Source organism: Cetorhinus maximus, chromosome 9, assembly GCF_964194155.1.
Source record: "Cetorhinus maximus chromosome 9, sCetMax3.hap1.1, whole genome shotgun sequence".
NCBI classification, from domain to species: Eukaryota; Metazoa; Chordata; class Chondrichthyes; order Lamniformes; family Cetorhinidae; genus Cetorhinus; species Cetorhinus maximus.
This window is the reverse complement of record NC_135887.1, coordinates 125371814-125384817: the sequence shown is the minus strand read 5'-3', so window position 1 is coordinate 125384817 and position 13004 is coordinate 125371814. Positions and strand designations below refer to the sequence as shown.

Below are 13004 nucleotides of genomic sequence, written 5' to 3'. Positions count from 1 at the left end.
TACATCCACACTTAAACCAATAACAAGGTTATGTATTAGAAACGTACAATTTATCATGCAGAAGTGTTAATGCAAAGTAGTGACTCTATTGTACAGCCAGCTGATTCCAAACTTCAAAGCAGTGAGCCAACAGTCTTGCATTTCTTCTTTTCAATTCATTCACGGAAAGTGGGCTTCACTGGCTGGGCCAGCATTTATTGCCCATCCCTAGTTGCCTTTGAGAAGATGGTGGTGAGTTGCCTTCTTGAACTGCTGCAGTTTGTGTGGTGTAGGTGCACCCACAGTGCTGTTAGGGAGTTCTGTGATTTTGCCCCAGTAACAGTGAAGGGACGGCGATATATTTCCAAGTCAGGATGGTGAGTGACTTGGAAGGGAACCTCCAGGTGGTGGTGTTCCCATCTATCTGCTGCCCTTGTCCTTCTAGATGGTAGCGGTCGTGGGTTTGGAAGGTGCTGTCTAAGGAGCCTTGGTGAATTCCTGCAGTGCACCTTGTAGATAGTACACACTGCTGCTACTGTGCATCAATGGTGGAGGGAGTGAATGTTTGTGGATGTGGTGCCAATCAAGTGGGCTGCTTTGTCTTGGATGGTGTCAAGCTTCTTGAGTGTTGTGGTGGCTGCACTCATCTAGGCAAGTGGGGAGTATTCCATCACACTCCTGACTTGTGCCTTGTAGATAATGGACACGCTTTGGGGAGTCAGGAGGTGAGTTACCCAGTGCAGGATTCCTAGCCTCTGACCTGTTCTTGTAGCCACAGTATTTATTTGGCTAGTCCAGTTCAGTTTCTGCTCAATGGTAACCCCAGGATGTTGATAGTGGGGGATTCAGTGATGATAATGCCATTGAATGTCAAGGGCCAATGGTTAGATTCTCTCTTGTTGGAGATGGTCATTGCCTGGCACTTAAGTGGCAAGGAACATTCATGCCACACATCAGCCCAAGCCTGGATATTGTCCAGGTCTTGCTGCATTTGGACATGGACTGCTTCAGTATCTGAGGAGTTGCGAATGGTGCTGAATATTGTGCAATCAGCGAACTTCCCCACTTCTGACCTTAAGTAGGAAGGTCATTGATGAATCAACTGAAGGTGGTTGGGCCGAGGACATTACCCTGAGGAACTCCTGCAGTGATGCCCTGGAGCTGGGATGACTGACCTCCAACAACCACAACCATCTTTCTTTGTGCTAGGTATGAATCCAACCAGTGGAGAGTTTTCCCCAATTCCCATTGACACCAGTTTTGCTAGGGCTTCTTGATGCCCCACACTCGGTCAAATGCTGCCTTGATGTCAAGGGCAGTCACTCTCTCTTCACCTCGGGATTTCAGCTGTTTCATCCATGTTTGAACCAAGGCTGTAATGAGGTCAGGAGCTACACCTGTGCTCTCTGTCCAGCTGTGCTACACCTAGTATGTGGCAGCACAGCAAGAGAAGAAAAGCCCAATAAAGGCCTCCTGGGTGGCAGCTCAGGCCTAAAGTAAGTCGACAAAGACTTTCCATTCACCAACTTCTCAGCAAGTTAAAGGCGTGAGAACAGATTAATTTTTAAAGCACAATGGAAAAGTTATAGATACCATATATAACAAAAGAGATGCCATTTACATTAAATAAAAGCAGAAATGCTAGAAACACTCAGCAGGTCAGGCAGAATTGGTGAAGAGACAAATGTAAATAGTGCTAGATATGACCAAAATTTCCAACCAGTCTTTCCCCTTAATTCCATGTGTGTGTGCGTGTGTGTGCACAATGAAGAGGGAGGCAGATGTGCGTGTGTGCGTGCGCAATTAAGAGGGAGGCAGAGATGGGAACTACGAACTATCAAAACACAACTGGCCATCATTATGTGAACAAGTGTCTGGCCTGACACTATGGCATCCTTAGTATCTGGGGAATGAACTAGGTGGATTGTATCATACAGCACATCCCTTCGGCTGTTCACATCAGGCAAAGCACAGATCATACCCAACCAGCCTGTGCTTGCAAAACTCAAAACATAGTGTTCAACATTAGATGTGATTCCGCAATTGGACAACACTTGCTAAACAATCCTGATTCTGCTAAGAATTATACTGAAAACTAACGATTATCAGTCAGGCTTGCAGTGTGGCTCATTTACATATGCTAGAAGCTACATATATTCACACATAGGGCCCTGTCCTTTGCAGACAAAAGGAGCATGTCCACACCTTGCACCTTTTTCAACTAAACAAAAGCTTGGGGGACAGCCATTCCTTGGTTCATTCCCCACAACAAAACCTTGGCCAATCAGAACTGGTCTGTCTGGTTTGATTTTAAACAAAGCTTGGCAGTTAACTGTTCGCTGGTATATTCCTCATGGCAATACCTCTACCGATCAGAGTCCACTTGCCAACCAATCAGCACTCTCTTCTCATGCAGTATAAATTGTTGTTCCCTTTACTGTTGGTATTCTTGTGAACTGTCCTGCTGAGTGCAAGAAAAAAAAGCTCCAACAGCATGACTCTTTTTTCAGTAATACTCAAATTCCGTACCTCGAAATGACCAGGTGGATTTGATAAATATCTGTAGCTCCAGTCCATATTTACCAATTCATTATATTTGCAATTTTGCTTAAAATGCCAATCAAATCTCATGAAATGAAAATGCCATCCATTCTAACTGAAATCTAACTGGAGATCGCATAAATAGTAAATTATCAAACACTCTGGCTCATTACCCCGAGATCACCGGAAGTGTCAAACCACAGGAATGTTCAAGTTTACGGCTCAGTGTAGATCTGTCCTTTATACAGGGGACAGCTTAACTTGTGGGAGTCAGAATGCTGGCGGGTGTCGGGACCCTGCGGAATTCTCTTTTCCCCTTGGTCAGGCCGCACTGGGCGGATGGGTAGTGCAGACTCCAGAATGGATAGGTGCTTGATGGCCAGAACGGACACGATGGGCCGAAGGGCCTGCTTCTGTGCTGTATGACTCTATGACTCTGCTGACTGTTCGCATCACAGTAAAACACCAGCAATTTCACAAAAGGCATTTTCATGGGGAAAGAAAATCATTCAAAATAAAATTAAAAATATTAATGAAACTCTTATTTTCAGGAAATGGTTGAAAGCAGACATGAAACCAGTATTTTGGGTTTCCACATAAAGGGGCTGGGAGGGGTTGGGGGAGAGGTGAGGGGTGACCTCTTGCTTCTTGTCATCAGGAAACACTGTGAATGGCTCTTATGGGGTTCAAATGTCAACTTGTACTGAAGCTTCTCAGCTATGCACAATGTTCTATGCCAACTACTGACACCATGTAAGCAGCTATGCACCGAGTATGTGAAATGAGAAATGCTCAATCTTCAACTATCATGGAAAGTAAATTATAAAATTCAAATGTCCCTATAATACAGACTTGTTTTTTGTGACCAATCTGTTGCAAAAAAACAGCATTAAATTCTAAATCTTCTAAGCTGGAAGCACTGAGATGGAAAACATTTTTAAAAACTTCTCAACTCTAGAGTTAGTCGTCATTAAGTTTCTGCTTTGTATCAGTGGAAATGCATAAGTTGGAAACCTTTAAGTTATTAACCCTATGAGTGGGTAGTACTCTTGCATTGGAGTCAGAAAGTCATGTGTTCAAGTCCCACTCTAGATTTGGAGCACATCATTCAGGGCGTTACTTCACTGTACCTCTAAAGGAGTAATACACTGTTGGAGGCACCATCTTTCAGATGAAAGATTATACCAAGGCTCCTTCTGTCCTCCCAACTGACATGTTACCAATATTAATCTCTCAACCGACATCACTAGAAAAATAGAGTATCTATTGATTTATCACAATGCTCTTTATGGGTGTGTGTTGTGCATGAAATGGCTGCCATGTCTCCTGCATTACATTACATTAACTACAATTAGTCATTGCAAGAAACAGGTCTACGCATTATAGGGAACATTTTAATTTTGTCATTTATTTTCCTTGATAGTTGGAGATTCAACATTTGCCCATTTCACATAGCTGTACTCTGAGTAGCCATTTAGCTGGTGTCAGTAGCGAGACCCTGTTAGCAAAGATCACATCATTGTCTGTAAAGTGCTTTGGGACATCTTGACTTCATAAGAGGTGCCAAATAAATGCAATTCTTCTATAACTTTTTGTTTAAGTATATGATTTTATTAATCTGTTCAAAACTCAAATGCAAATTTTAATTTAGTTAGGAGTTTAGCTATCGGGAAAATTCAACATCAGCTTCACAGCTCATGAAAGATGCGCCAAAAGCATTGAACTACACACGCTACTAAAGACAAACAACCTATCACCCTGAACGTTATTTTGTACTTGTTTTCCTTTAGTGTTTTTCTTTTAATCGAACAGCGATTGGTTACTTTGTTCAGGCGCAAAATACATCACTCACCCAGACATTGAGACATTTAAATTATTGAAATTACTTTCACTTTCAAGTCACAGTTTCCACACCCATATTTAAAAAGGATATCGGGCAAGAAGCGGATGAACCAGGTGACAACCATCCAAAAAAGCGATGCTGCCAGAAACACCAATGGAATGCTGCTATATGTCTGCATACTTACAAAACGCCTATAAGAGGAAAAATAAATAATTAATTAATGAGCGGCAATTAGTTTTGCTCTTTTCCTTCTGGTAGTTTTCTATCCTGTCCTCCTGAACGTGCCAAGCTCTGCCTAGACTAGGATTCCAGAGAGCCAATTATGGTGGCATAGTGGGTGAGGTAAGGGCAGGGATAGTGATCTAGAGACACAAGTTCACATCTCACCACAGCTGTTGGGGAATTTAAATTCAATTAATTAAATCTGGAATTAAAAAGATATCAATAATGGTGACTATATAACTACTGGATCGTTGTAAAAAAAACCCATTTGGTTCACTAATAAAGACTTATAGAGAAGGAAATCTGCCATCGTTACCTATCCTCACCTATTTGTTCTTCCACACCCACAGCACTGTGGTTCTTTCTTAACTTCTTTCTGAAATAGCCTTACAAGCCATTCAGTTGTATTCAAGAGGTGGCTCATCACTATATTCTCGAAGAAAATTAGGGACGGGCAATAAATGCTGGCCTTTTTCCAAAAAATGAAATTGCCCCATTACCTTCTTCATTCTTCACCATAGTCTGGACAGCAATCTTCATCAGGCTATTCATCAGGTCAACTCAGCCAGGCCAAATGCCTGAAAAATAGCTGACTTTTCCCTTATTAACTTGGGGGCATTTGAGGCCAGTGACATTGCTATGCATTGCTACCCTAGCAGAGATCAGCAAACTCAGCACAGATTGGAGATCAAATTTGGCTTTACATGGCTCAGCCATTCACCATCTGAATCAGCTGAACTGTCAAGGGAGCAATGAGTTGGAATTTATGTACAATGTGTCTCATTTTATATAACGGAACAGCCTGAAAAGTCCTTTTACTTTTCCTAGACTGAGCAAGGGTATTGCATAATACAAACCATGCTTTTTTCTGGATTCAGCTGCATTCATAATAAAGGATGTGAGGGAAGCTTGGATAAATATTTTTAGGGACAAACGGTCAATTATGAAAACATGCAGTAACACACGCTGGCACAGATTTATGTTGAACTGCCATTTGTCACACTACCAATAGCTGTAGCACAAATATATGAAATTTATTAAAATAATATCTGACCGTCTCCGGAACCTGCACTATTTTGAATAAACACTGCCCTCTTCTGGCTGTGTGACAGAGAAACAGACCAGCAGGGGGTTTGAAAGCAATGGCTGTTTCAATAGCATGATTGTCAAAATTACTCAACTCCCAGGTTGCAATTTCAATCCGTTTCTCCTTTGCTACACTATAGGACTCATTTGAATTTTGCAATTTATTTTGCATGATTGTTCCAGGTGCATTATTTGGCATTTCAATTTCTCAGCAGGTAGCTATTTATCTAGTGTCAGCAAAGAGACCTGTCAGCAAGCAACACAATGAGCAACACGAAACAGCTTTTTTCCAGTTCTGCATATTTAAATTGAGAAACTTCAGTACTAGTTGACACTCGAGTCCCTTGGGGGCCATTCAGTAATGGATTTCCTTACAACACGGATCAAAAGACCTTCTGATTAATGCGGAGACTCAAAATGCTGAGTTTGTTAAAAGTTCTGCTTTGTGGGAGATCACCATCACGATAGTGATATTCCATAGCTTTTATAAAAGCTTTTCTTACTTTTTGTTTTAAAAAGGATTGCCTCACATATTAAAATCTTATCAGGACTACAGATCAAATTATTCTGTGATACCAATTCAAGATAACGTTCTGTCTCTATACAAAGAGCAGATTAATCAATGTATATTGTCATGATCAAGAGACAAGAAGGAAAATATATAAAAGTGTGTCTATATCATCCTGGCTATTTTATAAAATTATTGGGTTTTTTCAAAATTGACAAATGACTGGACTGATAAAATGGCCACCCCTGACCACATGATGGTCGTTCTGGAAGTTTCTGAGCAGTTTAAACTTGGAAAAAGGCTAACACATCAAACCCCTGGAATGTAGCATATTCCCTGCATCATATAAACATTCCAGCCAAGCCAACACGAAAGATGATAGGCGAGATGTCTGCACCAGCCAGCTATGGACAAAGGCAGAGCTATTTGAGACTCATCTCCAATATTGTGCTAATGGTTCTACAATTACTTGCTCAAAACACAATGGGTTTTAACAAGAGGCCTTGTTAGCAGAATAGCTCAACCTGAAACCACCCTGTCGCATGACTGAGACTTCAGCTGTTTGAGTTGCTTTAATTATACAGCTTTCAGATTCCATCCTGATTCTGCTGTTTAACATCCGACTGGCAGGCCACACAGAAGCAAACTCTGGCCAGGTTGGACAATTGGCCCCCATCTAACCTGAGAGTGCTGGGAAGATTTTGTACTATCACCTACAGAACTGATTTAATCTCTGCGTCCCTACTTCATCGTGGGACATCAACACCACTGGAAATGCGAATCTTATACCACCAACCTTCAGCCAGCTGAACTCTGCGAAATAATTCCTCATTGGGTTTTGATTCTGGACTCATGTGAAACCATAATTCTTATTTTTTTATTGTGGTCTTTGCCCTGAGCCTCTTTCTTTCCCTGATCCTCTGTTATTATATAAATGAAGAAAAGGGAGGATGTTGTGAAACCCCTTTCCTGCGTCGTGTAAAATAAACCAACCTTCTTATTTTACCCTATCCCGAGTTTTCTGTGGGGTTATTAGTAGAGGATTGGATCACTCCAAACAAAAGGCTTGGGGAACATACAACACCACTTATAAAAGGGGGAAATCAAAAATCAAAAACACATTTCTGTTTACGGATGGGCAGCGAGTGGAGAAATCAGGGCTGTTCTAAATTAAACCCCCTCCTGTCCGTAACAATACGAAGGTTTGAAAAATCAAAAGCAAGGCCATTGTTGGTGTCTGTTAAGCAAATCACAGCACGTTGTACCCAAACACATATATATAATAAATTTCTCAGCTGTGCTCTCCTGTTAGGAGCGTCCTTTACTCAAGAAATTGCGATCAGCGTAATACTAAGTGTTTAATTACAGAAAATAGGTCTTTTGAATGTTTAACTCAGTTTAAAGTTACTGATAGCTAAGCACACAAAGTCTTTCTGCATCGATACTAATGCAAGTGTACAGCCAGCTCACTGGCTCGTGGTAAATTTTAAAATCAGCAAGACAGCACCAGACAAGTGAAGTGGTGTGACCCGAACCAGAGGATCCTGGATTTGGCACATTTCGCACATTAAAGAAAGGGACAGGAAGAATATATTTACATATATCGCATTGTGTATATGTGAATTCTAGTGGCAATTAGAGAATTAAGATAAGTGAGCAGGCACTTATCTTAATATAGGCACCTACCTTATTATCAGCTGTATTACAAGCCAGGTAGAAACGAATAATATGCCTTTCAGAAGCCAGGAGTCAGATTCCATATCTGCTATGTAGCCTGTCACCCATATCACTGCCACTGCCATCAAAGACAACAGAAGAAGCTGCGGTTCAAGAAATAATTCAATCAATAACAATTTTTATTACCTTGCATTAATTTTTATTACCTTGCATTAAATTTCCTTACCTTGCATTAATTTTCCTTCCTTGAATATCCCAATATAGACTGGGATAATAACAGTGTAAAGGGCAAGGAGGAGGAGGAATAACTGAAATCTGGAACTTACTTGATCAGTACGCTTCTTGCCCAATGAAGTTAAAGGCAGCGCTGGATCTCGTTCTGGAGAATTGAAATGGGGTAAGTGGAGCATGTGACGATGGAGGAGCATTTGGGAACCAGTGAACACAATATCATTAGGCTTAGAGTAGTTACGGAACAGGACAAGGAAAAAAAATCAAATGTGTTACCAACGCTCGGGTGGAGGACAACTAACTTCAGTGAGTTGAAAAGCAATATGGCCCAGGTGGATTGGAATCAAAGATTGGAAGTTAAAACAGTAAATAAGCAATGGAAGAGCTTCAAAGAGGAGATAGCTTGGGTGCAGGTTAGATAAATTCCTACAAGGCTAGGGGGTGGGGAGTGGTGGTTGAGCATCCAGCAGGGGAATGGCATCCAAAGTTAGCGCTCCATGGGTGAAATAAAACGGCAAAAGGAGGCTCATGATAAACGTCAACCAAGTTGAATAGAGAACCAAAAAAGGATGAGGGACAAAGAGAGAACATGAGAAGAGATTAGGGACTAACATAAAAGAAAACCCAAGCATCTTTTACAGATATATAATGACTAAGAGTGGTCAAAGGAAGGGTAGGGTGATTATGAACCAGAAAAGGAGATCTTGAGGAGGGAGACAGCATGGTCGAAATGCTAAATGAGTACTTTGCAACTGACTTTACGAGAGATGTGGATGCTACCAATGTCACAATAAAGGAGAAGGTAGTAGAAAAATTGGATAGGATAAAAATAGGTGAACAGGATGTAATTAAAATGCTGGCAGCACTCAAAGTCGAGAAGACACACAGCACGAACGGGATGCATCCTCAGTTGCCACGGGAATAAGATTAGAAATGGCGGAGGCTCTAGCTACAATCTTGCAATCTTCCTTAGCTATGGGAGCCAGAGGACGGGAAGGTTGCAAATGCTACAATCTCTGTTCTAAAAAAGGGAAGGTTAAGCGCAGCAACTCCAAGTGAGTCAGCCCAATGTTGGTGGTGGGGAAACTTTGAGACACAATAATCTGGAACGAAATTAATTTGGCATTTGATTAATGAATGACAGCAGCACAGATTTGTTAAAGACAAATCACAATTGACTAAATTAACTGAGTTCACTGCAGTTGTAATGTAGGGGGTTGAATAGGACAGTGCCGTTTATGTCATGTGTGTGGGCTTTCAAAAGATGTTCAATAAAGTACCGCGAAATAAATTTGTTAGAAAAACTGAAGCCCAGGGGAATAAAGGGACAGTGGTGCCAGGGATATGAAATTGGCTAAAAGACAAAAAGTAATGGTGAGTGGCTGTTTTTCAGGCTGGGGGCAGGTGGGGGGGTGGGTGTTATGGTATCCCTTAGGGGGCAGGGTTGGGACCGCTGTTTTTTAAAAATATATATATTAATGACTTGAATACACTGGACATCACTTCAAAATTTGCAGATGAAACAAAACTCAAAAATGTAAACAGTAAGGATGACAGTAATAAACTGGTGAAGTGAACAGACACATGGCAGATGAAAGTTAATGCAAAGAAATGCAAAATGAATCATTTTGGTAGGAAAAACAAGCAGAAACAGTATAAGCTAAATGGTACGATTTTAAAAGAGGCACAAGAGCAAAGAAACCGAAGGTTGTATGCACACAAATCTTTCAAGGTGTTAGGATAAGTTGAAAAGCCTGTTTAAGAAGGCAGACAGGATCCATGGCTTTACAAATAGAAGCATAAAGAAGCAAGCGGTTGTACTAAATATTATAAAACACCGTTTAAGACCGTGGTGGGGTATTGTGGCCAATTCTCGGCACCACTATTTAGGAAGGTTTCGGAGAGGGTGCAGGCAAGATTTACTCGACTGGTACCAGAGATAAAAGACTTCAGTTCTGATGGGAGAACAGAGAAATTGGGGCTGTTCCCTTTACAGCAGAGAAGAATAAGGGAAGATTTGATAGAAGTGTTCAATGTCAAAAAGAAACTTGCCTATACAGCACCTTTCACGGCCATAGGATGTGCCACTGCACTTTACAGCCAAAGTAGTACTTTTGAAGCATAGTCACTGTTGCAATATAGGAAACATGGCAGCCTGTTTGTGCACAGCAAGCTCCCACATAAAGCAATGTGGTAAGCATATATATTGGGCAGGACACTGGGGTTAACTCCTCCCCCCCACCACTCTTTGAAAAAGCGTCATGGGATCTTTTACAGTAATTGCTCGCTTAACGTTGTAGTTGTGTTCCTGAAAAGTGCAACTTTAAGTGAAATGACATTGAATCAAAGGTTACGGGGAGAAGGCGGGAGAATGGGGTTGAGAAACTTATCAGCCATGATTGAATGGCAGAGCAGACTCGATGGGCCGAATGGCCTAATTTCTGCTCCTATGTCTTATGGTCTTAAGGAATCAGATTTGCTCATTACAATCTGTGCAAAAGCTGCAATTAGGTTCTTTAGGAACTCTCATCAGGAAAAAAAACATCAAACATAAGTGGAAATACTATACATTCCTTAACGAAATAACCTTCAAAATTAAATAAATTTGAAAATGTAAAAGAAATACAGTACAAATATAAAATAAAGATGAAACACACCAGCTGCCTGGTTTTGGAGTGACCAGGTTCCATCTAGTGGCAGACATTTGCTGGTGCAGGGAGCAGCTGAAGTCGCCCCAGGACTTCAGGGCTTGTCGGGAGTGGGAGCGGGAGCTGGGTGGCTGGGGGGTGGGGAAGAAGTCCCTGGTGGTGGCAGCAGCAAACGGAGAGTTTAAAGGTAAGAATAGAAGCCAAGGGGAAGAGGGACTTCAGGATTAAGGGTGAGGGTGGGAACTAGCTGAAGAAGTGCAGCGGACTCCAGTCACTTGGACCACAGCACTGTACAAGAGAGGGGGAATAGAAGCATAAAACTATAAGACGTAGGAGCAGGATTAGGCCATTCGGCCCATTGAGTCAGCTCTGCCATTAAATGAGATCATGGTTAATCTGATAATCTTCAATTCCACTTTCCTGCCTTTTCCTCACAACCCTCGATTCCCCTACCGATTAAAAATCAGTCTATTTAACCTTGAATATACAGGAGATGAAAACTGTTCACAGTAATCTAGGAATGGTCTTTTTGTTTTATTCATTCATGGGATGTGGGCTTCGCTGACTGGGCCAGCATTTATTGCCCATTCCTAGTTGCCCTTGAGAAGGTGCTGAGCAGCAGCCTTCTTGAACCGCTGAAGTCCATGTGGTGTAGGTACACCCAACAGTGCTGTTGAGAAGGGAGTTCTAGGATTTTGACCCAGCGACAGTGAAGGAACGGCGATATATTTCCATGTCAGGATGGTGACTGACTTGGAGGGGAACCTCCAGGTGGTGGTGTTTCCATCTATCTGCTGCCCTTGTTCTTCTAGGTGGTAGTGGTCGTGGGTTTGAAAGGTGCTGCCTAAGGAGCCTTGGTAAATTCCTGCAGTGCATCTTGTAGATAGTACACACTGCTGCTACTGTGCGTCGGTGGTGGAGGGAGTGAATGTTTGTGGATCTGGTGCCAATCAAGCGGACTTCTTTGTCCTGGATGATGTCAAGCTTCTTCAGTGATGTGGGAGCTGCACTCATCCAGACAAGCGGGGAGTATTCCATCACACTCCTGACTTGTGCCTTGTAGATGGTGGACAGGCTTTGGGGAGTCAGCAGGTGAGTTACTCGTCGCACTATTCCTAGTCTCTGACCTGCTCTTGTAGGCACAGTATTTATATGGCTAGTCCAGTTCAGTTTCTGGTCAATGGTAACCCCCCAGGATGTTGATAGTAGGAGATTCAGTGATGGTAATGCCATTGAACATCAAGGGGCGATGATTGGGTTCTCTCTTGTTGGAGATGGTCATTGCCTGACACTTGTGTGTCACGAATGTTACTTGCCACTTGTCAGCCTAAACCTGGATATTGTCCAGGTCTTGCTGCATTTGGACATGGACTGCTTCAGTATCTGAGTCGTCGCGAATGGTGCTGAACATTGTGCAATCATCAGCGAATATCCCTCCTTCTGACCTTATGATGGAAGGAAAGTCATTGATGAAGAAGCTGAAGATGGTTGAGCCTAGGACACTACCCTGAGGGACTCCTGCAGTGATGTCCTGGAGATGAGATGACTGACCTCCAACAACCACAACCATCTTCCTTTGTGCTAGGTATGGCTCCAACCAGCCAAGTGAGGGAGGACGGTACGTGGTAATCAGCAGGAGGTTTCCTTCTCCATGTTTGACTCGTGAGACTTTATGGGGTCCGGAGTCGATGTCGAGGACCCCAGGGCAGCTCCCTCCGTATACCACTGTGCTGTCACCTCTGCTGGGTTTGTCCTGATGGTGGGACAGGACATACCCAGGGATGGCGATGGTGGAGTCTGGGACCTATTTGTAAGGTATGATTTTGTGAGGATGATTATATCCAGTTGTTGCTCGACTAGTCTGTGAGGCAGTTCTCCCAATTTTGGCACTAGCCCCCAGATGTTAGTATAGAGGACTTTGCAGGGTCGACAGAGCTGCGATTGTCGTTGCCGTTTCCGGTGTCTAGGTCGATACCGGGTGGTCCGTCCAGTTTCATTCCTTTTTTGATTTCCCCTTCATGAAGCCATGCTGACTCTGCTTGATTAGATTGTGCATTTCTAAATGCTCTGCTATTACATTTTCCAATGACAGATATTAAGCTAACTGACCTATTTTTTGTCTCCTTCCCTTTTTGAATAAGGGAGTTACATTGGTAGTTACCCAATCCTCTGAGACTTTTCCAGAATCTAAGGATTCTTGGAAGGTTACTACCAGTGTATCCATTATTTCTGTAGTTACTTTCTTAAATATCCTAGGATACAACCCATC

At 42.4% G+C, this 13004-nt stretch overlaps 1 protein-coding gene across 1 annotated transcript in view; it reads right to left on the bottom strand.

Annotated features, from left to right (window-relative positions):
- zdhhc13 (zDHHC palmitoyltransferase 13) overlaps nt 1–13004 on the bottom strand; it is a 51700-nt gene that overhangs the window by 18422 nt on the left and 20274 nt on the right. Inside the window, exons 9-10 of the mRNA XM_078549505.1 lie at nt 7866–7999; nt 4454–4554 (exon numbers count right to left, since the gene is read on the bottom strand). Of these exons, the coding sequence (XP_078405631.1) occupies nt 4454–4554; nt 7866–7999 (235 nt within the window). The remainder of the gene's footprint in view (nt 1–4453; nt 4555–7865; nt 8000–13004) is intronic.